Below are 25,146 nucleotides of genomic sequence, written 5' to 3' on the forward strand. Positions count from 1 at the left end.
TGTGATAACTTGTCTTGTTCTTGTCAGCATCTCCACCCTCTGGGTCTTCTGGACCTTGCACCCGCATGAATCTTTAAACATGCCTTATCACATCGATTTCTTCTACTGAAAAATAAAACAGGTTTATCAGAAGAATAAAGTTCCACCTGCATTGCAACTGAACTTTGGGGCCCGACTGTCCTGAGCTTTATCATAAGTACTTGCTTGCAGTCCATATCCACAGTCTCTAGAACATTGCTTAAACATTGCTTCCCACTAACGAAACTTTTGTGTCCCGCCTGCATTCAGGTCCTCCCTCCTACAAATGTATTTCATTCCTCTTACTTCCTAACAAAGAATAAAGCCTTCTATTTCCTGACAGCTGTAGCAGAAGAGGATCGTTATACCTAAGGCAATTCGGGGGAGTTTGTGGTGTGAAGGGAAAATTCCTGTTTCCAAAAGTCTCTTCAAAATTACCCGTATGGCCTTGGGAGTTCCATGGTTTCTTCTTTTCCTAGTAGAGCAGTATTTCGCATAACTTTGAGTTTCAGGCCCTTTTAAAAGAAAAGTAATTTTCAAGGATCTCCAAATGAGAAACACTCTGTTCAGGGATTAAGTGGCAGAAACTTGGATTTGTGGCATAACTTGACTTTATGGTTGTATCTGTTTTGTTTTGAATCACATGTATTAGGTGAATTCTAGGCTATTCAAGCTCAGAACTGGATGTCTTGTTAATATTAAAAAATATTGGAAATATAGGAATGCTTTGCTTTAAATCATCAAATTAAAGAATTACTTAATTCTAAATGATTGCTCAGGAATCTTCTGAAATTGTATTTATATGTATTATTATCATTTACTCCCAATAAAGTCAGTTATGTTGTTGGACTTCATAATGGGTTATTGCTATAACTGAAGTCATAGGGTTTAATAAAACATATCCTCTAGTAGAATGGTAAAATTTGTGTTCTGTGGTGAGGCAGTTAGGCAGACATGAAGGGGAAAAATTGTGGCACAGTGCAGCATAACCAATGAGACCATATTAGGTGTGTCACCTAACACGTTATTAGTTTTATGGACAAACTGTTGGAATCTGATGATGGTAATAACTAGCATTTGTGTGTTGCATGCCAGTCAGGAAATATCATCATGCTTATTTTACAGATGAGGACATTAAAGTTTAATAAGTTAACAGTAGCACACCCAATGTGTGGTAGAGCTTGTGTTTGAACCCAAGTTGCCCATAGTCTAGAGCCCATGGTTAGAACCACTTGTACACTCATTTTAAACTACACTGTATAGTTTGTGTAAAAAAATTAAGTCATTAACAAGGAAGTACATTTTTTTAAAAAGTTAACCAGTTCTTCCTGGGGAATTGTGATACCTTCGATTCTGATGAATTCTTATATAATGCCCCCCCATGCCTTTAATGTGTTAAGTGGAAGGATATGTGTTCCCTACATAGAGCATTTCAGACGTTTAGGTTCCCCTTGTACAACTTTAGAAAAGAACTTGTTACACTGATTTTTCACTACCAGTGGTAGTGGTTGATTGTTTACAGGAGTTAAATGTAATTGCTTTCCCAAGATCTCTGCTCATGCCTTACATCTTGATAAGCTGGCTCTGTTGGCAGTTTGTTCATTGAGCTGTGATATGGAAAAAATAGATTGTACCAGAAATACTCGAAATCTAAATCTGATACACAATATTGTTAATGCTTATTTGGTGTAGTTTTGAACATTGGAGTGTTAAAGAATGGTACTGTGTAAAGGCAGTAATCAGAACAGGAAACACTTGTTTTAAAAAATTTGAAAATAGGGCTGGGGATTTAGCTCAGTGGTCCTGCTGCCTGCCTTGCAAGCACAAGGACCTGAGTTCAATCCCCAGTACCAAACAAAACAAAACAAAAAATTGAAAATTGTCTTAATAGATGTAAAGCATTCTTCACCAAATTCCAGACTAAATTAGGGCTGGTAGCTGGAAAGAAAATTTTGGACAAGCAAAAGGATTTACATCTTGAATCCTTTTTTAATGTAATGGTGTGACTTTGTTTTTATTTTGAGGCAGTCTCTGTGTGTAGTTCAAGCTGGTATCCAGCTCATGACAATCCTTAACCTTAGCCTCCTGAGTGTTGAGATCACCAGTGTGTGCCAGCACACCCCGCATTGCAGTAGTGTAACTTTAAGTGTATTAGTGCTAAACTCATGATCACTTACTAAAGAAGGTTAGCAGTGTTTGAGGTAAATGGGTAAATTTTGAAAGCTACTGTGATAAATGGTCATTAGCCTGTTCTGTAATCTGTGCTTCTGTACCAAGGTTAGGCAGGATTCTTAATTTGGTAGTTCATTTGATCTGCCCAGAAGGGTTCATCTAAAACAAATTTACATTGGTACTTTGTAACACCGCATTTTATTCTGGTAAATTAATTCAATAGTGAAGACCTCTGTTATGCAGATTACCTTCACTTTTTCTATCCTATTAGAAAAACCAGTTGACCACTATGTATTTTGCCCATTTTTATCCTAGGTATTACCAGGCTATGAGAAATCTTTGTCTGTGCTCGTAATGTCTGTTTAGGCTGTTGTATTTCATCTGTTCTGAGAGGTGTAGTGTATTTGAACACCTATAGTAGTGCTAATTATGTTATATATAAACTGGTGAAATACAGGGAAAACTTTCAAGCAGAGCAAGACAGACAATGTGTTGTGCAGAGAATTTTTAAAAAGCAGGGTAAAGTGATGGAGATTGGCTTCTTTACTTTGGCAGAGAAGGCTTCTCCAGAAAGATGACATTTAATGTGGTAAATAAGAAGGGGCCAGTGTGGGGGTGAATTGGAAGAGGTGGGGATTCAAGACTGGGCAGCCTGTGGGCCCTGAGGCCAGGATACACTTGGCATGTTCAGCTTACGAAGAGAAGGCCTATACCTTCATGCTATGTTTAGGAAATAGAATTGTAATGAAATATTTCAAGTGTTTTCCTGCCTTTTCACAAATCTTGTCTATAGATTGTGTTTTCTAGTACATCTTACACATTTGAGTTGGAAATATAGTAGTTTTACATCCTCGAAGTTGTTTTTTGGGGAGGGGACTTGTTTCTGAAACATGGTCTCCCTAAGTTGCCCAGGCTAGGCTGGAACTTGGCATTCTCTTGCCTCAGCCTTCCAGAGTGCTGGAATCTCAGACATGTGTCACCTTGCCCAACCATGGAAGTTGTTTTTCTACTTAATTTCTCCTGTTTTGTATGTGTTGTGACAGTTATATCATTGGAAAACACCTAAGCTAACTCACTTGTTTCTGTAGTTGTTTTTGCATGTCCTAGGAGAAAAGCTAACATTGTCAAGAGCCAGTCACGGTAATATTGGACGTAGATTTCTTAATTTGTCTTTGACAGTTAAGAAAATGAGCATTTCCAGTCTTGGTCATAGGTCTCCTGACCAGCTGTCCCGTGACCCTGAATAATTATCTGAAACTTTGAATCAGTGTGGTTGCAGTTAAAGAGATTGCTTATTAGTTTTCTAGGATATTTGTCATTCTTTGAAATATGTTAGTGCATTACATTCCATAAAATCCATTCAGATTAGGGTTTTTGTTTGCAGAAAAATTATTCCATAAAGTTTGTATTTGAAGTGGACCCTAAAAATCATTGGCTTAATAAATAGGCATTGAATATCTACTCTGCCCATTGTGGAGCAGTAGAGTGAAAAGTTATGGTTCCCGCTGTCTGACAGCTAATCAGTAGAGGGGGCAAACTCCTCATTGAATGTCTTTAGTTGTAACTGACACCCAGTGCTCACAAATGGTCTCACATCTTTAAAAATATTACATCTTTTCCTCCTCTTCACCCCATTTTAAAAAAATGTTTGGCACGATCAATAGATGAGAAAAATTACTTGCATTTATATATTTGTCTTTAATCTATTTATGGGAGCAGATGTTGACATACTGTATTTTATATTGTTGCTGCTACTGATTAAACACGTAGCCAAAGCCAGGACAAACTCTGATAGAAAACTTAAGCATCCCAGGATCCTGTAATGATGGCTAAGTCCACTGCAGTTGAGTAGGATAGGGTAACAAAGGTTCAGGTAGGGTAGGACAACCAAAAGTCTCAAAGAAAATTATGTTTAAATTCATATTTTTCACGTGACCCCGAAACACTGCAAGTCTGAAAGTAGCTAGTTTAGATGTTAAAATAATTTGTCTCTGGCAATTGGTTGATCTCCAGTTTCACTGCCACCTGAGCTCTTGATTCTTTCAGCTTGTGGGTATGAATTGTATTACACAGAACAACTTTGTTAACCCTTCAGAAGCCCTTCTTACATATTGTGAAGGGCTAACACCTGACCCCTAGCATGTGCAGGGTTAAGCTAAACAATGATGACAAACATCTAAATAAAGAAAAAGTTAGAATAGAGCTGAGTTGAGGATCATGACCTTAAGAACACAATTTGAATAATAGTTTAAAAGGATTAAAATATTTCTTATTTAAGAGTAAGGACAATGATGGCAGTGGCATTGATGGCAAAAGTGGCTTATTGGAAATAATACCCTGTCCTTTTGGTGATATTTATTTAGGTACCATGGATCAAACTTGGGACCTTGCACTTTCTTTGGTGATATTTATGAAGAAAGATAATATGTACTGAAAGAATCAGAATTATGTTAGAAAGAAATGAATGAATCAAGGCCACATAGACTAAGGAAAAGTGGTAAATGGTAGACTGACAGGTGCCTAAAATATTTGGATCTAGGAGGTGCTTATTTTATGTGGGTAGTTAAGGACAGGTCTAGGAAGTCATTCATTTGAAAAAAGCAATCTCAGTTTCAACCAATTGAAAATATTTTTATGATTATATAATATATATGCACACACATGTATTTAGGAAGATACTAAAAGGTATTTTTTAAAAGAACTTAATATCCATAATTCTACCCCCCGGAGAAACCAGTATTAGCACTTTGGGTTTTTAAAAATTTCTTTCTGTATACATGTGTTGTTCCCTTAGCATACCACAAACATTCTGTACTAAGTAATGTTTTATCAGAATATTTCAGGGCTATAATGCAAGCATACCTCTGTCTAGGACTTTTTCTTTTGTGTTTACTGTTATAATTTTGGTGTGATTGGACATACACTCTACACAACTCTTGTTTCCATCTGACATTTTTAGGAATCTACGGATAGATTCCTGGGGGTGGAATTAATAAGCTTAAAAATGTAATCTAGAGCCAATATGGATTGCTTCTCCAGAGGTGATTCTCTGTTTACCTGCTCCCTCCAGTCTGAGGCCCTTCTGTCTGTACCCTCACGTTTCTTTGAATACTGCCTGGCTCTTATTGACTAGTTTTTAGGTAGGAAATGATGTCATTATTTTAATAGCTTCAGAAGTTTTTGTTTTTTTTGTTTTTTTGTTTTGTTTTGTTTTTTTGGTACCGGGGATTGAACTCAGGACCTTGCATTTGTGAGGCAGGTAGCAGAACCACTGAGATAAATCCCTGGCCCAGAAGTTTTTGATAGAGTAGCTTTAATTTCTGAAAGTTTTTCTTCAAAGTTAATAGAGTAAATGAAATGTGCAGCAGGTGGTAGCTAAGAAAAAAGTGTTTAGTGACATGAACTTTTATCAGAGTTGAAGCAAGATAAAACTAGACTAGACAATATTAAGCATATAAAAGATTTAAGATTTTCAAGATACTTGTAATAGTATAGGGATAGAAATTGGGGAAGCTTTCAGAAGTGCACTGTATAGCATTATCAGTGATTCCTTGGAGAGCAGTTAGGTATATAAACTAGTCAAACTACCGGCATGATAAAAAATGAATATTTAAATTTTAAAAATTTATTTGAGCCATGCTCTTGCTGCATAGGTTAGGCCAGCCTTGAACTTTCGGCAAACCTCCTGCTTCAGGCTCCCAAATGCTGGGATTTCAGGCATGCGCGTGTGTGTGCTACAAAGACCAGCTATTTAAAAATTTTATTACAATGAAAGACATATTGCCATAATCACTATCAAAATCCTCCCCCTCACTTCGAACACACTTACCCATCATTCATCCCACTTTCTGAAGCAGTTCTGGAGGTTCTCTTTCATGACTGTCTTTAGTTGTGCTATTGTGGCTGCTTCGATGTCCTGAATCATTTTAAAATGTTTCTCTTTTATACTTCTTTGACTTCCGGGAAGAACTAGAGGTTACACATTGCCAGATGTGGTGGATAAGGTGGATGAGGACAGACTGTTATGTTTTTATGAGCCTGCCTTTTTATTGGATGATACTCACACTCAGCAGCAGCATTCATTGTGTTTTTTATCACACCTTGTAAAGACAGGAAGGGACTTGCAGATCTGCTTTAGAGTGGTAACAACAATGGGATGTGTTCCAGGTGAGCAGAAGGGTTTTGAGGGGGATCAGAGGCAGTGTGACTTTTACTGTAGTACATTTTTAAACTTGGAGTATTCACTGTATATTTTGATCACTCCTTATGTACCAAAAAACCTCAGAATTAAATGTTGAAAGATGCATACATGTGAAGGATTTCTGTGCATTTTCTGCCTCCACTTTGAAAATCTGCTTTGCATAAAGTGTAGGGTGTACCATTTAGGCCCAGTCTATTTCAGCTATTTTTCCCTCCCAAATTCCAAACACTTCTGCTTCATCAGTTGGTTGGTTGAGCAAAAATGACTCCAAAGGGGCAGTTCACATGGGCAGGCAAGCTTGTCTGCCACCTGTGTTTAGGTGAACAAGGTCCAGGTGATGCCCATTCTTCCTGTCGTCCTCATTCTTGCCAGCTCCAGACATGACCGTCCGTCCATCTGTCCAGCATTATCACTCCAAGAAATCACTTGTTTTTCTTTCTTCACCTTCACTACGTGTGTGCTCCGTGGGGTGCTTCTACCTTCACTTCTCAATTTCCCTATAGATGAACTTTTGACAGAAGCAGATCTGTTCTATCTCCTACTTTGTGACAAGTTAATATTGCCACATTCCAGTAGCTAGCTTTACTGTGTTTGATGAAAATAAGAGAATTTAGAAATTTTGTGAATTGCAGCATTTCATTAGCTCCTTTCATTAGTGCTTTTTTTTTTTGGTTTGTTGAGACAGGGTCTCACTATGTAGTTGAGACTGACCTGGAACTCACTATGTAGCTCATGTTGGTCTTGAACTCACAGCAGTCCTCCTGCCTCAGCCTTCCGAGTGCTGGGATTAGAGGCGTGTGCCACACGCCCAGCTCCTGTTATTTTTTTAAACAAGATTTGAATTACTCCTCCAGACTAGTTTGTAAACATCAAAAAAGCAATTATATAAGATTGAAATTTCTTACTCCAAGAGATTTCACATTTGTGTCTATGTAGAAAGCTAAAAGAATAAAGTGAGGGCCGGGGATTTGGCTCAGTGGTTCCGCTGCCTGCCTCACAAGTGCAAGGGCCTTTGATCCCTGGTATCAAAAAAAAAGAAATGGGATACTTTTGGAGTTCATAAAAATAGCTTCTGAAGAACAGCTTGGTTCATGGAAAAGCACTGGCTCTCAAATTTTAAAATCCTGTGACTTAATTGAAAGCATTGGCATATTACAAGGGAAATGATTTTTAAAATTACTCTTCTGTAGTTTCAGCCCTCAGCCTTTCCCCTATAGCTCCTTTCATGTCTTTGTGAAATGGATGAATATTTTTAGTCTGCCATCCTGGCTCAGCTTCTCCTTACAGGCTCAGATTCCCGGCAGTGACTACAGCATTCAGCTGCACTGCCCAGGTTCTCATTCTGTCTCCTCTCCTGTTGCAATTCTCTGCAGCTGTGTGGCTGGCGGCCTAAGCCTAGATCTTTTGATAGATTCAGGTCCCATCACAGCCCTTCAATAGGCGGATTTAACACTTTCACCTTCTATTCAGCTTTTCTGGTAGCCACAAGTTCTAGCGGTTGTGTTTTTGTTTTGTTTTGTTTTGTTTTTGTGGTACCGGGGATCAAACTTAGGCCCTTGTGCTTGCAAGGCAGGCAGTGGAACCACTGAGCCAAATCCCCAGACACAATTCTACTTAAAACTCTGAGGGGCTGAAGTGCGCTTGCGCACACTACTGGGAATTGCTTGTGGTCTTCCTCCTGTCTACTGCACTGTCCCTGCTCCTAGGGTGGTTCTCATACCACTAGCTGGATGTCATTAAGGCAGTTGCTTTGAGCTGCTTTTAGGTTTTCAGCTGTTAGGATGCCTGCTCTATATTTTCAGGGGGACTGGTATCATTTCATAAATACTACACAGCTGAAGATAAAAGCATCATATACAGATTTCATTGAAAGAACATTTAGAAGTTGTCTTCAATTCAGGAAACAGGCTATATTTACAAGTAATTTTGTTTATAGTCTCATATCAGCAGTTTGCACTTTGGCACCTGTAACTAGTGCAGTTTCCTTCTTTATATTGCCAAAATAGAACTCTCTTAGATTCTCATCTCTGCTGTGCGAAGTAAATGTTAACTGGTTTGCAGCCTGGGAAAAGAAACCATCCTAGTGTCTATTAGACGAGACTAAGCAGTCTCAAAAATAGCAACTCCTTGTAGCCTTCCTTAGAATTTGTTAGAGTCTGGCTATACCTGTTAGTTTTCTGCTTCCCTGCAGTCTCCATTTGAGATGAGGGCCTCTGTCAGAGTGGAGGGCAGCACAGGAAACATTTCCCTCCGCCTGTTCTGAAGCGACTGTGAGTCTCAGGAATCTCTCTAAGTTGAAGACTCATCATTTGATTTCTATAGTGCTAGGAGTTCTTCCAGGCCCTGTGCTTCAGAATAACCCTTCAATACCTGGAGATCTATTTTTGGAACACCCGTAACAGTGGAATATCATGACATGTTTTCTCTTCGAATCCCCCGCCCCCCCGTAGCGGGGAATGAACTCAGGACCTTGCGCTTGTGAGGCTGATGGCCGCCACTGAGCTAAATTAAATCCCTGGCCCTCTGTCAAATTCTTGTTCCTTGAATTTTTCTAGGTAACATGTTAATTTTATGCAAAAATTTTAAAAATTTCAGTCTTCAGCATAAATGGGTTAATTGTTGAGTACATATATCCCCCAGTTTTATCTTTTTTTAATTCAGATTTTGTAGGCTTCATTTACTAACTGGGCACAGTGGTTGTGTACCTTTAGTGCCAGCTACTTAGGGAGCTAAGCAGGAGAATTGCTTGAACCCAGGAGTTTTAAGCCAACCTTAACAAACCAAACAAACTTCATCTGCTAGAATCTTAGAAATAGAATTAATTTTAATTCATGCATTTTAAAAAATATCACCTTTGGAGTAATAAAAGATGTTAAGAATCTAAAGGATGGTCTGGGGATTTAGCTCAGTGGCCCTGCATCTGCCTCACAAGTGCAAGGTCCTGAGTTCTATCCCCGGTACCAAAATAAAATAAAACGAAAGGATGAATAATTAGGGAAAACAGACTAGGCACAGTTTGATTAATTCAGATTGAAGATTTCTTCTGGTTCAACCCGAGGACTGATTACTTTAGCAAAGCGTATTATGTTTATATGTATATACATATGTAGTCAAGAAAAAATAGTGTTTAGTAAGAGGGTATTCATTGTTCACGTGTATTTGTAATAAATGCATCATAACTACTTTGTTTCTTCTCTCTTCCTTGCTCACCTTCCCCCTATAGTAACATGCCCCAAAAGCCAGTGTGTCAAGGTCATGGGACAGACATGAATCACTGTAAGTGCAGCATTTATTTTTATGATGGAGTACCATTTATGAACTGATGGTATCCCAGATGTGATAACCATCAAAACTCAGTAAGCTGGATTAAGCTACCAAGTTGAGTTTGAAGAGTAAACAAACAACTGTAGGGCTGGGAGCAGTGGTGCACACCTGTAGTCCTAGCCTGAGCCCAACAGTTCAAGGCCAGTCCAGGCAGCACAGTGAAACCATATTGGGTGTGTCTGTACGTGTGTTTAAACTTTGGACTGAAGAGAAGATACATGTGATAGAGATGGCAGGACAGTTTCAAGTGAAGAGATAAGGTGAGGTGAACTCAGTCAGATTTGATTGGTACTTGCTAGGTGCTTGGAGTAGAGAAGTGAGAGATTATTTGGCCCCTGTGGGTATGACAGTTTTGTATTGTTATATTGTACAGTACTCAGACTTTGGTTTTTGACAGGGGGCAGCTGGCATTTTGTGCTACGTGGGTGCTTACGTCTTCATCACCTACGACGACTACGACCACTTCTTTGAGGACGTGTACACGCTCATTCCTGCTGTGGTGATCATTGCTGTCGGAGCCCTGCTTTTCATCATCGGTCTTATTGGCTGCTGCGCCACAATCCGGGAAAGCCGCTGCGGACTTGCCACAGTAAGCCAGTGCTTCCTGACCACTTACCAGCCCCATGCAGCTGTTTCATCTCTGTCACTGGCTTCTGGAACTAAGCGTGAAACACCATAGACTCCAAAGCTCTTATAAAGGAAAATAATTAACACTTGTGCTAAGTCTCTACCAGTTGTCTCTGATAATTGCTTTTTTTGTTTTTGTTTTTATGTTTGTTTGTTTGTTTGTTTTTTAGACAGGGTATCAGTATGTAGTTGAGACTGACCTGCAGCCCAGGCTGGTCTCAAACTCACAGCAGTCCACCTGTCTCAGCCTCCGAAATGCTAGGATTAACAGGCATGCGCCACCGTGCCTGGCTGATAATTGCTTTTTTGAAAAAATTTTAAAGTTGTTTTTAAGGACATTAGAATGACTTATTTTTTGTTTTTTTGTTTTTTGTTTTGTTTTATTAGTTCATGTTTATAGTAATAGTGATTACATTCCTCATGTGGAGTTGGTCCTTGCACTTAACACATCTTCATTCTTTTTGTTAATCTTCTCTTTTGAAAAAGACCTGATAATTGCTTTTTTAGCAAGAGTATTTAGAACTATTTTTTTCACTCTTGATTAATTTTTGACAATATTCCCTTACAGTTTGTCATCATCCTGCTCCTGGTTTTTGTCACAGAAGTTGTTGTAGTGGTTTTGGGATACGTTTACAGAGCAAAGGTATGTTGTCTGTTGTGATTCACATAGTGCTTTAAAGGGTGGTGTACGTTTTTCAAGTAAAGTAGAACAAGTTCATTTAATCAGAGCCAGCATTTTCTTTTGCTCCGTTTCTGTTGTGATGTTTCAAAATGTCTAAAGTTAATTAGTATTTACATATCAAGACTGCTAATCTCATTTAATGTAGCGGAGTGTAAGTTCTATTGTTCTTGATTATAGATATATTTAATTTTCTTTTAATTATCTCAGGATGAGCTGCAAATAAATAGATGATCAGCTGAGAAGTTTATTCAGATTTCCTGTCAGTGGAGTCTTGCATTGAAGGGAGGAGATATATAGACTTTGTTTTCTGAGAATTTCATTTTATACTGCTACTTTTAAAAAAATGCCTTGGTCCTGTATAGAAAAGATGTGTTGAGTTGGGATTCTCCCTGCCACCCCTCCTGAGGGCCAGGCTGTGCTGCTGACTGGAGTACAGAGGCAGCTGCTGTTGGCACTTCTTTTCTGCTTCCCTTTCCCTTTTCCTAGTCATTCCCTCTCTTTTTCCTTCCTTTTGTATTTTGCCTTTGCTTTCCATGTATAGTACCTATGACTAAACAGGCTATTTTAAATTAATTCTGGTAATTTAGGGTTTAAAGTCAAAGGCATGCTATGCCAAGTGGATAATGTTGCTAGAGAAGGAAGGGAGTATGCAACTGTGTTCCTCCCCAAAATATCCTTACCAATGACTTGGTTATCAGACAAATAGTCTCATCACATCACTGTTTTAATTACCAAATAGGTCTATTTGGTTGGTTTAGAGACCAGTAGGAGAACCTGGTACAAGCAGACTTAAGTAAATGATGCTTGCTCACTGCGCTTGTAATGGGCAATAGGAAGTTTGTTTCCTGCCACCTGTGTAACACACACTGAGCAGCTGCTTTCCCACAAAGTGCTGCTAAAGACTTATTTTTATCTGCTGATTACCTTTGTGTATTTGGCCAAGTCCAAACATTAAGTAAAATAGAAGTGCTGTTGGTATTTGTTCTGAAAATGGTAAGGCTTCATAGTCATTTGACTTTTACATCCCTTAGGAAAAAAAAAGTAAGTGGGTCTTCTGGGACACACTGAAGATTTATTTGCGCAAGGAAGGCATCCTTCTACAATTTAGAACATCTGTCCTAGTGCTCAGTTGCTCTCTCTCTCTCTCCTGAACAGATTATTAGCCTCCCAGCTTGCATGCCATCTTTAAGTATTTTTCATCTCAGTGATAGACTGTCTGAACTTTCTCCTTTCTGTTTGAATCTGTACAGAGGTAGGAGGGAAACAACCCCCATCCTCTTTAAAAAAAAAAATTCAGAGAGCTCTGGCAACTTGAAACAGCCATATAGGCATTAACTTTTGACTCATGCTCCTTTTAACAGTATTTTAGAAGGACTGATTTCTTTGTTTTGGTTCAGGTGGAAAATGAGGTTGACCGCAGCATTCAGAAAGTGTATAAGACTTACAATGGAACCAGCCCCGATGCTGCCAGCCGGGCTATTGACTATGTGCAAAGGCAGGTAAGCCTGCTTGAGATCAGGGTGTGTGAGGGCCACTCACTTGGGGCATTGTGAAATGTACTGCTACTGTGCCACTGGGCCATGTGCCTTCATAGCTGTGAGGAGCCTCAAGATGTTTCTGATCTTTTGCCCCCATCTTAACTCTTAAAGTTTGTTCTATTGTTTGTCACCTAGTCAAAGCAATTAGGAGACATCTTAGACTTTTTAAAATTATCTGACTGTCCCCACCAAAATAATTAACTAGACAGGTGACATGGAAGGGAGGTATGCATCACAGGAAAGTGGGAGTCCAGGTGGATTCTAAGAGAGCTGAGAGGTTCACATGTACCTGTAGAATACTAGGTCAGAAAGGACACAAAAGTGTAAAACGTGAAAAAAAAAATCTGTTTGTGTGTGTGTATTTTGAAACACATACAAAAGCAGAATTCTATGCTTATGATAGATTTTTGCACCAATAACTCTGCCTCAAAAATTGCCAACTTTTTATCAGTCTTATTTCTTCAGTTACCTGGACATATTTTTGTCTTACTATCCTAAAGCATCTCTTAGACATTTCAGATGAAATACTTTAAACACTTTGTCACTGGAAATACATAACTCAGAACCAGACAGATGTTCCAAGTACAAATAGGAAGATTTTCCTTGGCTAGAAAGTCCCTCTTATGGGGAATGTACTTTTCATGTGGAGCTTGTGTGAGTGTTTAAATTAAAATGAAAACCTTGGTCCTTTAGTCACACCAGCCACACTGTGAGTGCTCGAGCTAGCCCCTGTGGGTATGGTTACTATGAGGGACCTATCTGCTGATTATCTTTGTGATATTCAAACAGCCCAGAAATGATTCATTCAGAGGTCTCTCCCTGTAAACACAGCATTTCCTTCACTGCAGAAAGTACAGCTGGACAGTGCCAGTCTCAAGTAGCTATCGATTTTAAAGCTCTTTAGTGAGTAGAAAGCTACAGCTGAAGCCAAACATATGTGTTTGGTAAGGAGTAATGTCTGCTTTCTCCTCTAGCTGCACTGTTGTGGAATTCATAACTACTCAGACTGGGAAAACACAGATTGGTTCAAAGAAACCAAAAACCAGAGTGTCCCTCTTAGCTGCTGCAGAGAGACTGCAAGCAACTGTAACGGCAGCCTGGCCAACCCCTCTGACCTCTACGCCGAGGTGAGCCATGTCGGAGACTGGAGTCCCTCCTGATGTTCACTGTCTTCCATCCTAACCGAAACTTCTTTCTACCTCCTTGCTCTTCTTTAGTGCCATTTTATTTTAACATATTAGGTTGCTCTAATCACTTTCTTGCTCTAATCACATACTTTCTTTTCCCTGTTTGAGTTTCTTTTGTTTCCATTTCTGCCAGTGGATAGTAATCTGTGACTTCAGGTTTCACTTTCAAAAATGACTCCTGATGATGGTGACTTGATTGTGTTGCAGGGGTGTGAGGCTCTTGTTGTAAAGAAGCTACAGGAGATCATGATGCATGTCATCTGGGCGGCACTGGCCTTCGCAGCCATCCAGGTACGCATAGCTGGCCTGTGAGCTGGTGTCACTATTAGCTGGCTTCAGGTGTCAGCCTGAATGGGTACAGTCACTAAGGAGAGTGAATCTGGGTGTGTATTGGGAACTTAGAAGTGATTGTGGTACCAGCCCCTTGACTTAGGCCTAGAACCAGATGATCTAAATAATCTAGAGATGTGGCCTGGGGAGGGACTACATTGGAGAGTGGTCTTTCTTTGCCTTACTTTCTTGCCTTGATAAAGTGAATGACCTGTTCAAAATATAAACTGTTGTCAAATATTCTTGGGAGTTATCTTAATAGAACATCACAGAATTTTTAAAACACTGCTTTATTTCAGCTTGGAAATGGAAAGGTTTATTTCAGCCTTTTAGTACACAATTTCTTGTTCTTGAGAGTCTGAGACAGGATGTTGTCCAGGGTAGTATATTATTTCTCCTTGTCATTGAGGGTTTATTAACTGGTTCATTGATTGCTTATTTGAGAGAGACAGTGTTTCACTCCGCTGCCTAGACTGGTCTGAAACTCCTGGGCCTCCCCAGTAACTGAGGCAATCAGTGGGTACACAGCACTGCATCCAGCTGCTTAAGAGTTTTAGTATACATTTGCCCTAAATCAAGAACTCTTATTCTAAAAGAAACAGCTATATTGCTTTACAGAAAAGATCTCCCATTAAAACAAGTTCTAGCCTCTTCTGTATTTATAGACAGTTCTTTTAGACTGACAGCCACCCAGAAGTCCTTGATATCACTTGGCACATTGCCATTGTTGGTACCCGAGGAAACCTCTTTTTCCAACTCCTACCATTGAAAAGTCTTTTTCTACCCTAAGAATAGTTACTGCAAATTAACTGGTAATTGTTTAATTTTCTCTCACTTTATCTGCTTCCAGCCCTCCTTCCCTGCAAAAAAACTACATACCTTTCCGTCACTGCACATAAAGATAGATAATAGGCAGCCACTTTCCCACCCAGCAAGTCTACCCACACTCCTAGCTTCTCGGGTGCATACCATATCTCTTAGGGGAATGTCTTAGAGGAGTCTTACAGCTGAGAATAGCCAAATACTTGAAAATATTTGGCATCAAATCTAGTTTTCATAATATTCTTGTACTTCCTGACATAGGCTTCAGGCATAAATAATGTATTTTAAGAAAGAGCAGCTTTTCAGTTGTTAGATTAAAACCAGTGTAATTGCTGGTGTAAAGGTTAAGTTAAAAGTTGCTTTCATTGCCTGCTCCTTGTAAACAGAAGCTAGTATATTTAATGGGCAGTGTCTGTGAAAAGGCAAAGGGTGCTTGTTTACTTTGCTGGTATTCAAACAGCCCAGAAATGATTCATTAAATGGTCTCGCCCTGTACTTGGTGTGGTCTCTGCCCTTCTAAACATTCACTTTATGCTTCAATGTAGCAGTAACTTGATCAGCAGGGGTGTATTTCATATTTTGATTGTCCATGCAAACACATTTATTTAGCTAAAAATAATGAAATGAGAGGGAAGTCTCTTTTTCCAAGTGGAATCTTAGTGTGAGGGACAGTCTTAATGATGGTTTGGTAAGAAAGCTACACATATTACCATGCAGCAAAAAAGCTTTGGGACTGTCTGGTGCTTATGCTTGTGAAATATGCAGTAAGTATGCAAAAGACTGATGAAAAGCGCTACTTTAGCCGTGTTCCTCATCTCGTTAAGCTTATTAGCCACCCACATATTTCTTCATTAAATATTTTTCAGTGGGAGCTAATAAATATTTTAACTAGTTTCCTGATTGAGTGTATTTGCCATGTACGTTTTATGCTTAAATCACCCTGATTTAAGTAATAGCTGGTAGAGATTAGATATTTTCAGTTTAGCAAGGCCAAGGCAGGGATTTGGAGCTTTCACAGGCTCAAAACCTAGTGGTTTTGAAAGTGAAAATTTTTGATTTTTTAAGGGAAAAAACATGCATTTAAAATGGTAAAAGAATTTTGTATGTTAAGAGTGCTAGTAAATGTTCTAAGCTTTTGGTACTCAAAGTCTGATACAGATTGTGCCCTGGGTATGGAAAAACAGAACAAAGGCAGAGATAACTAAAATATTAGTAAGTTTTTGTGCTTATACGCCAATCCCAACACAGAATTTAGAGCTAGAAAGAACACTTAGCAATTCCCCCTTTGTTTTGCCATAAAAATTAGGACAATATGACTATGACCATCACATAGAGAGTGGTGAGACTAAAGCTTGAACCTTCCATTCCATTGTACTCTGTCTCCAATTACAGATCTAAGAATTCAGGTTCTCAAAAGATTGGATTTCTAAATTCTTTTAGGAATCCTCACAATTGACACTTGAGCTGGACAAAATGAGATAAAATGGAAGAGTGGTTGAAGCAGAGACTGATTCTTGTCTTCTGGCTTGCAAAGCCTAAAATATTTAGGAACAAAGTATTTTAAGAAAACATTGGCTGATCCTTGTTGTAGTCTAGTTGAACAGTCTAGGTTTGGGTAGGACCAAAATGATCAAGAAAAAATACCCTGAAGAATACTAGTTAACTATTACAACAGGATTTTTGAATACAAGAGAAACTACATTATTAAACAAGCTGTTTCACTTCTCTGCAAAAAGCCAGCCTCTTAGATTATCAAATGACTAGTTAGACATTTTATATTTAAAGGTTCCAGCCTCCCTCTGTCTGGACCCCAATTCCCTCTGTAGAGGCAGTGCTGTCAGTTTCCATGTATCTTGCCAGAAGCAGTCAGTACTTACTGCAAACATACATCGATTTTTTTTTTAAGCAGAAAAGATTGTAGGGTGCAGTCATAGGAAATAATAGAGCACCCTCACCTGCTTTGCTTGCTCTCCCCCAGTGGCAGTTTAGCAAGGCTGTGAGCCATTGGTCATCCACGAGTCTGCTTCTGAACAGCTTGTGGCTGGTGTGGGCTCCTGAATGCATTGCTGTGCAGGTACTGAGTGCTTCCTACCTGATGGGTTTCCCCCATTAATCTTTTTTTTTTGGGGGGGTTACTGGGGATTGAACTCGGGTCCTAACACTTGCAAGGCAGGCAGTGGAACCACTGAGCTAAATCCCCAGCCCACCCCCATTAATCTTAACAGCTGTACCACCTTCTTCCCCTCACCCCGACTACTGATAATCATACCTCTAGTGTTAAAAATTTGTCATTTCAAAGTGTTGTATAAATAGGATCATATTATTTATACTTTGCTTCTTAAAAACAAATTAGTATCTTTTATATATAGATTACTTTGTTTATCTCAGGGCTGTATATTCTGTTTTATGGATATAATGGGCATTTATGTAAGGTAAATCCCGGGTGTGTAAGTCTTGCTGTTACAAAGAAACAAGTAGTGAATATCTTCTCTTGAGCATGTTCATGGTCTCTATGTCATGAACCAAGGGTTGGAACATATCAGTGAATTTTGACAAATAGTTCCAAACTTTTCTCCAGAGTTTCACCAACGTGAAAGAATTCTTACTCTTGTATAAGAATACCTTTAGCTCAGTGGTGCCGCCGCCTCCCTCGCAGGCGCAACATCCTGAGTTTGATCCCCAGTAAAAAACAAAACAAAATAAAAAAGGAGTTCCTAGTTCTTCACACCCCTACCTGCCTAGAATGTCACAAGACATTTTACTTTGGCAGTCAGTTTTTAAAATTACCGTTCTCTTAGGTATTTGGTAAGGTTTTTCTTTTCTTTCTTTTTCTTAGTTCTTCACACCCCTACCTGCCTAGAATGTCACAAGACATTTTACTTTGGCAGTCAGTTTTTAAAATTACCGTTCTCTTAGGTATTTGGTAAGGTTTTTCTTTTCTTTTTCTTTTTCTTTTTTTTCTTTTTTTTTTTCTTTGCAGTTGCTGGTATTTTATATGGTTAGGTAGATTAGTTCCCAGGACTTAAATATTGCAAGGAAGTTATCAAGTTATCATTGGAAGAAATAACATTGGTGCTAAACTATTCATATAGTATTTTCCAAGTCTACTGTTGGAAATTTTAAATAATCGATGAAATTTCAGTATAGCAAGGCTTTGGAAATGGGCCTATGATCTTAATAATGAGAATAACAAGTTTTGATGCAGAGCTTGCTGTTCTTAGACTTATTCCCAAGCATATTTACATGTGTGCTTTGTATGTGTGTGTGAGAGGAAGAGACAGAGAGACAGAGACAGACTGGAGATTGAACACAGGGAGTTCACACTGAGCTACATCCCCAGCCTGCTTGCTTGGTTTGTTTGTTTGTTTGTTTGTTTGTTACTTTGAGATAGGGTCTCACTGTGTTGCCCAGTCTGGGCTGGAACTAGAATTGTCCTATCTTAGCCTCCCAGGGTACCATGACTGCAGTCATGGGCTAACCATGCCTGGCGTAAAGAGTTTTATCATGCTTTTTAAAATTATTTTTAAATCAACACAAGTTGACTTAATTGCAATCAATGAGGAAAGAAGTGAAACTTCCTTCAGACTTTTTTCTGAGAGTGCTGACTGTCCAGCAGAAGTGAACTTGCTGAAAATAATGTAGAGAGGGAGTGTGAGAGATTTTTCTCCTAGCAAATCAGTAATTTCTGAGTTTAGCTCCCCCCACCCAATTTACTATTGCCTGGGAGCCAGTTGTGTTTGATTTTATAGCTGAAGACTGCTAAGATGGACGGTGACAGAAACATACCAGGAATTAGACACTATGTCTGGCTCAAGAATCGGTTTCAGCTGCTGAGTCAGTTCTCCACCGTATCTGCTCTCCCACATCGCTAACAGGCTTGCACTAGTACAGTGGAGCCATGGAGTTGATAGCAAGTAGGTCCATGTTCTGAGCGGTAGAGTCCAGGCTCACAGAAGGGCTGGACCCAAGTGTGCAGCTGTGAGCCGTGGTGGGTGAGGATGTCCGCCTTATCTGCACTCCTTAGTGACCTTATACCTTGGGCTCAAAGAGTCTGATGGACCAGGTACATTTCATTGAGATTACATTGATCCTGTACGTCAGGGACCCTGCATGTAACTCAGGTCTTCACTGTCGGCGAGGGGTGGGAACAGCAGGGTCACATTTATTTAGTCCTTCAGTTAGCATTTATAGTATTTTGTGAGAAGCTGGGTCAAAAATTCTAGAATCATTTTCTCCTTAATCCAGCTTAACCCTTTTGCTTATGTAAAGTAGTAGGACATGACTGACTGTATTACTGCTTCATTATGCTACCTCAGAAGGATTAGGGTTTATGAAAATAAAATAAGGAAGAGTGACCTTTAACAATACATAATATGTATCTAATGCCACAGAATCAAACTGGATTTTAAAAATAGGAAATGTGAAAGAAGTAAAAACAGATTACATTTTTGGCATCAGGAGTGGTCTTCCAGCATGGGGCTGTTGGGGTATTGAGTGGTGAGATGGTCGCAAAGCCTGTTGTCCCCCCGAGATGGAGATATTGTACACGTTGTCTTGGTCATTCCCTCCCTAAGCCTTTGCTGTCCAGTGTGGAAGCCCCTGCCTACGTGTGTGTAATTTAACTGAAAATTAAACTGTAACTCCTTAGCAATGCTAGCTGGTTTCAAGTCAAGTGTTGAGTTGCTCCTTGTGGCTGGTGGCTGCCGTGCTGGGGGACAGGGCACACACAGAAAGTCCCATCACTGTAGTTGCTGTGTTAGATGGCACTGGGTTGGTGGGGAGGCAGTAAGGGCCTTGACTCAGCCTCACCGAGTTCCTAGGTATGAAACAAGGAAGCTGATGTTTAGTACTTAAAGAATATCATATTCATCAAAATCTTCCTTTTGCTATTACTAATTTTTGATGATTTCAGGACACTCATCCTAAAGGGACTTTCAGCCTTTCTTGTTCTCTCTCTGCAGCTGCTGGGTATGCTGTGCGCCTGCATCGTGCTGTGCAGGAGGAGTAGAGACCCTGCCTACGAGCTCCTCATCACTGGGGGCACCTACGCCTAGCAGAGGCCCAGCCTGAGCTCTCTCGGTCTCACATGGCTTGGAGGTGGACTGAGCAGGTCTGCTGTGCTGGCTCCGAGTTCTCTAGTTGAAGCGCATGAATGCTGGTGTTGGGCAGAGCAGCTTGGCTTTTCATACCCACTCACTTACCTCCCCACCCATGGCTTTCTTTCCTGGTTCTAGCCGACTCTCCACGCCCCTGGGTTTTAAGTTTGGCATTCGACTCATTTCAGAATCATTTGCAAGTTGCATAGTGTGGTAGGATAAAGAAAGGCAGAGGCGTGCTTCTGTCACTTCCAAGTAGTGACAGGACTCTGCTGTGGGATCACTGGGTCCTTTCCGTCTTCACAGTGGAGAACTCTTGCCCAGAGGCTGTGGGGGTAGGAGAGGAAGCCAGCTGTCTGGTAAAATGAACACCAGATGGTGCCCCTCATCAGTGTCCTTTACAAATATATACTGTAGTCCAATAAGGTAGCAACTGTACAAAATGGCTAAGATAGGTTTTAGATCACATAGAGTGTATCTTCCTTCATCTTCAGAATGAGACTGATGTTTGAAACTAGTGGTTTTAATCAAAACTGGCTTCATAGGAGGAGTATAATGTATGCGCCACTGTTTTAAAACAGTGAGAGAATGTGTGTGTGACTGAGCCCACTATCATAAGTCTTCAGCTTGTTAGAGGTAATGTACCCATGTAGACTAGCAGAATAGTATGTAGACATGATCTCAGTTGTAAATAGAAAATCCTAATTCAATAAACTGTATCAGCCCTCAACAGTTTTAATTATTTGGGGAATTTTTCAATTCCAAAGTTGCAGTGTAATGTTTCAAATGTTAGTGCTGTCTGATTTGCCTGTGTTTTCATTATATCTGTTGCCAAATTCTGTTTTTGTTGTTGCCAAATTCTAAAGGCCTTGGTATTCGAAACACCCATGATGCTTTCCAGTCTAGCATATTTACAAATAATGGAACCACTCTGTGCCAGACCAGGGGACACAGTGAGAAGCTGTCCTTCCCTCAGGAAGTTTGAAGTCCTGACCTGGGAGATGTGCAGAAACAGGTGATTTTCATACATTTCAGTGATCGGAAAAGGGGAACAGGGTGCCTGGAGCCTTTGAGGCTTCCTTGAGACTCTGGGCCTAGAGGCTGCACAGGCATTTTGGGAGAAGGGTACCTAAAGGCATGAAATGGACTAGGCTCAGTGTGCCTGGAGCCTAACTGCAGGGCTGAGGAAAGAAACTGGAGATGAGACAAAGTCCAGATACTCTCAGCTTATCTGTGCAGGGTAGACTGAATACGTAGGCAAGGGCAGCCATGCTGCAAGCAGATCTGCCCTAGCTGGTACCCAGCCCAGATTTGGAGCACAGACGGAAGGGAGCATGACAAGGCCCCAGTGGGATCTCTGCAGTTCAGGAGAGCTGAAGGGCATGGAGCAGGTGCCGGGCTGCTGACATGATCCAAGTGCTACTACGGACAGTGTGACTGAGAATCACTGTGATTGCCTATTGTCTTTTAAAAAACAGTTTTATTTGGAAATAATTTCAAACCCATAAAAAAGTTATGAGGAAATAAACCCCTATATACAGGAGGCCCAAGTGTCCTTTACCCAGCTATACCTATTAATATTTGTCCCATTCAACTTATAATCATGTTTTCTCATAATGTGCTTGTTTTCTCTGGCCGCATAAGGCCTAGCCCATTGTCCCTGGTGCTTCGGTGGGTATTTCTTAAGAATAAAGGCATCTCCCAGTTCACAGTAACGTTAGCAAAGTCAGTGCATCCAGCACTGACACTCACATCCCAGCTCACCTTGAGGTGTCCTTCGCAGTTTCCCCTGCAGGCCTGGATCTGTCTAGGACTGGGTCTGTTTGATTGTCTTTAATCTGGAGCATTTCCATAGTTTTGTCTCTTACATCATTGATGTCCAGGAAGAAAGTCTGTTATTTTAAATGCTGCTGCTCATTTTGAGTTTATCTCTGTTTCCTGTAGATTAGGTTAGGTTTTGCATTCCAGGCGGTGGGAACACAGCTCACTCCTCTGTGCTCCTGAGCACCGTGTTGTAAGGTCCACAGTGTCTGTGTGTCCCACCTCTAATGATGTTAATCTGATCACCTGATGTAATGAAAGTATAAGCAGGAAAATTTTCCTGTTTTTACTGTGTAAAAAGTAGTTAACTACTAAGAGGAGAAAAAAGTCTCTAAAACAGCCTAGCAAAACCAGCTGTCAGCCCATAGGGCCAAAGGAAGAAGTGAAGAGGAAGGAGCTCAGAAACTCGGAGCCCCTGCCCCCTGCCCAGTGCTGAGAGGCTGCCACAGAAAGACTGCCCTGCACAGAAGAAATCACTGGAGGTACCTGATACAGGCACAACCACGGGACAGAACCTGCTGTGGAGGATGCTGCAGAATCCTTGAGTACTGGCAGCTGCATCTTTCCTCCTTGGGCCTTCTCAGCCCCTTCAGCACCCTGTGGCCAGCTGGCAGAGGAAAGTTTCCCCATCAGTGTCACAAGGCAAGGTGGGTTCAGAGCTTCGAGACAGTGGATGCCTGCAGTGAAGGAGTTACTGCTTTCCCTCCCAACCTTTAAGTGTCTCTGGTGTAAACACCCTGCTCTCCATCACTTCTCCCTAGAGCTGGCAAACAGTACTACCCTTACACTATTCCATCTTCTCCAGGTCGAGTGCTAAAGCATGCTTTTCCAGTCCAGCACTCTGACCTCATTTGCCAGGCTGCCCACCCTCCCTTCCTGTTGCTTGTTTCTGTATGTCCACTTCCACCCACAGAAGACTATGAATCCTGTTCCTGTAATTATCACTGTCTGAGAAGAGAGGGGGCCTTGTAAAATGCTTCCAGATGGGCCAGTGAGCCCTGTTGCCCCATGACCCCACATTGTTTGATGCACTTCTTTTGTTAAAACAGATGATGTCTGGATCTACCTCCCTTTTGTGGCTCTGATCATATCTTTGGTTTTCATCTCAGTTGACAGATTTTTGTCTTGCATCTTTTTCAGAAAAAAATTTTTTTTTAGCAAAACTAATTGGTGTTTTAAAAACTGTTAATACAGAGAGGCAGGAAGATGACAAGCTTGAGCCCAGCCTGGGAACTCAGTGCGACCCTGTCTCAAGATAAAAAATGAAAAGGTCTGGGAATTTAGCTCACGTGTGAAGGCCCTAAATTCACTTCCTACCCAATACTGCATATACACGTACATACAAAAAGTATTTAGAAAATAGCAGGAATATCTATAAAAAAACAAACCACCCACAGGTGAGCCAGTTAGGAGTGGTATATGACTTTCCAACTTCTCTACTTGTACGAGGAAACAGGCTTGGTGGTGGGTTTTGCTTTTGCTTTTTCCTTTACTTGAGGTTTGTTCTACATGGTCTGTCTTCCCAACACAGCATAGCATGGTCATCCTTCTGGGTTGGATGAGTAAGACTTGTCGTTGCCTTCTGTTGGCTATACATCAATGCCACAGTTACCCATTGCACAGTGGATGGATCTTGAGGCTGCTTCAGCTTTTCAGCTGTGAACAGCACTATGTGCATAGTCACACATCACCTCATGGTAGGAATGCGTCCTGAGAGCTTGTGGTCAGTCATTTAGGTCATGGTGTGAAGTTAATAGAGTGTACTGAGCGAGCCTGGAAGGTGGAGTCGGTCACTGCGTGGCCCAGCTGCAGTTAGGACACCTGGTGCACACAGACATCAGAGGCACTGCAGTGTGACTGCACCTGCTGCATGTTCACTTGTTTGCAGACACAGGAGTGCTCTCTCAGGTGTCATTGACCAGTCTTTTGCTCACCTGGGCTACATCAAGTGATGCCAAGTTGTCCTGGGTCACATGTAAAATGCATAATAAAGCTAATGTATGTAGCAAAACTTTTTAAAAAACGTTTTTCTTACGGCATTTAAAAATATGAGTGTAAGTGGCCCATGGGCCAGAGATGGGACGTACCTGCCCCAGAGTAGTGATTAAAATCTAGTATTAAATCCATAAACCAGTAATGGTGTTTTACCACACCTGCACTGTACATAATTACATACTGTATATTCCCATGACTGCACATAGTGTGTGTACCCCATACCTGAGGAGTGGCCAGGTTGTTAGGACAGCTGTGACCTCACTAGGCAGTAGGGGTTTTTCAGGTCCTTTGTAATTGCGTGGGACCTCCTCAGTATGTACAGAATCTGTTGATGAGAACCACAGGCAGGCATCTTGAACTGAAGTGCATGTGGTACAGAGTAACCCTGTAAATAGCCAAGAGGTTGTAGTGCCTGAGAGTGTCATGCAGCCACCACTTGTGCTAGTTCAAGTCTCTTGATCACCCTGTGATGTGCATTTTTGCATGGACTTACAGAGAGTTTTAGTATGTAATGAATTTAGTCTGCACCAAAAGCTGTATGTAAATTTTTCATAAATCTAGCTAGTTGCTCTTCAGGAAGAGAACCAATTCATCTTCCCACGTCTCCACAAAAAGGTGCCTTTCCCATCCCTCGATGACACTTGGGGTGTTACCAGCCTTCATCTCTTCTTCCAGTCTGGCAGATGAAAATATGTATTGAAGTGTGAGTGAAGCCCAAAAATGTTTCTGCTGTTTGTCTCCTCAGTTTTCACTTTCTATCCTTTACCCAGTTTTTGGAGGCAGGATCTCACTATGTAACACAGGCTGGCCTTGAACTCACCATGGTTCTCACCTCAGCCTCCCGAGTGCTGGGCTTACAGTTGTGGGCCACCATGCCTACCTCTCCTCTGCCCAGTGTTACATGCTGTTGTCTTAATTTCAATGGATCTTTACAGAGTTCACTTGGGAAACTTCTCTGTGAAACTCAGACTGTTGCTACTGTGAATGGAATAGTTCTGCTGCATTTCCTAGTGTGCTGTGGTGTGTAGGAGTACCTATTTTGTGTATTGGTCTCATATCCAGCATACTCTCTGGTTTTTGAAAATATTTATTTTTTGTGGCTTTTTATCACATGCCTCTAGGTTCTCCTGAGAGTATTACTTGGTGTCTTTAGAGAGACCTGTTCTGGGACTGTGCCGCCTTCTCATGCCAATGGTGGGAAACAGACATCCAGTTTCTGCCTGACCGGGCCAGACATATCTTTCTGCCAGGGCCACTTGGCCTAAGGTATTCTAGGACATGGGAATTCACTGTGGACACCAGTGTCTCATCGCTGTCAGGCAGGGCACAGTGA

At 40.8% G+C, this 25,146-nt stretch overlaps 1 protein-coding gene across 1 annotated transcript; it reads left to right on the forward strand.

Annotated features, from left to right (window-relative positions):
* The first annotated feature begins 9,944 nt into the window (after nucleotides 1-9,944).
* Tspan3 (tetraspanin 3) lies at nucleotides 9,945-20,727 on the forward strand. The gene is made up of 7 exons (XM_033756065.1): nucleotides 9,945-9,962; nucleotides 10,113-10,304; nucleotides 10,911-10,985; nucleotides 12,422-12,523; nucleotides 13,537-13,689; nucleotides 13,957-14,040; nucleotides 19,863-20,727. Exons 1-7 carry the CDS (start codon nucleotides 9,945-9,947, stop codon nucleotides 19,953-19,955), a joined length of 717 nt encoding a protein of 238 aa, XP_033611956.1. The 3' UTR covers nucleotides 19,956-20,727.
* Nucleotides 20,728-25,146: the final 4,419 nt, after the last annotated feature.

Source organism: Fukomys damarensis, unplaced genomic scaffold (assembly GCF_012274545.1).
Source record: "Fukomys damarensis isolate Sample0158 unplaced genomic scaffold, DMR_v1.0_HiC HiC_scaffold_25, whole genome shotgun sequence".
Lineage (NCBI taxonomy): Eukaryota > Metazoa > Chordata > Mammalia > Rodentia > Bathyergidae > Fukomys > Fukomys damarensis.

Bases quoted from the DNA above. Each gene is read 5' to 3' on its own strand.
- Tspan3 (XM_033756065.1), top strand. The intron at 10,305-10,910 runs GTAAGCCAGTGC...ATTCCCTTACAG, and splicing joins GCCGCTGCGGACTTGCCACA to TTTGTCATCATCCTGCTCCT. The intron at 10,986-12,421 runs GTATGTTGTCTG...GTTTTGGTTCAG, and splicing joins GATACGTTTACAGAGCAAAG to GTGGAAAATGAGGTTGACCG.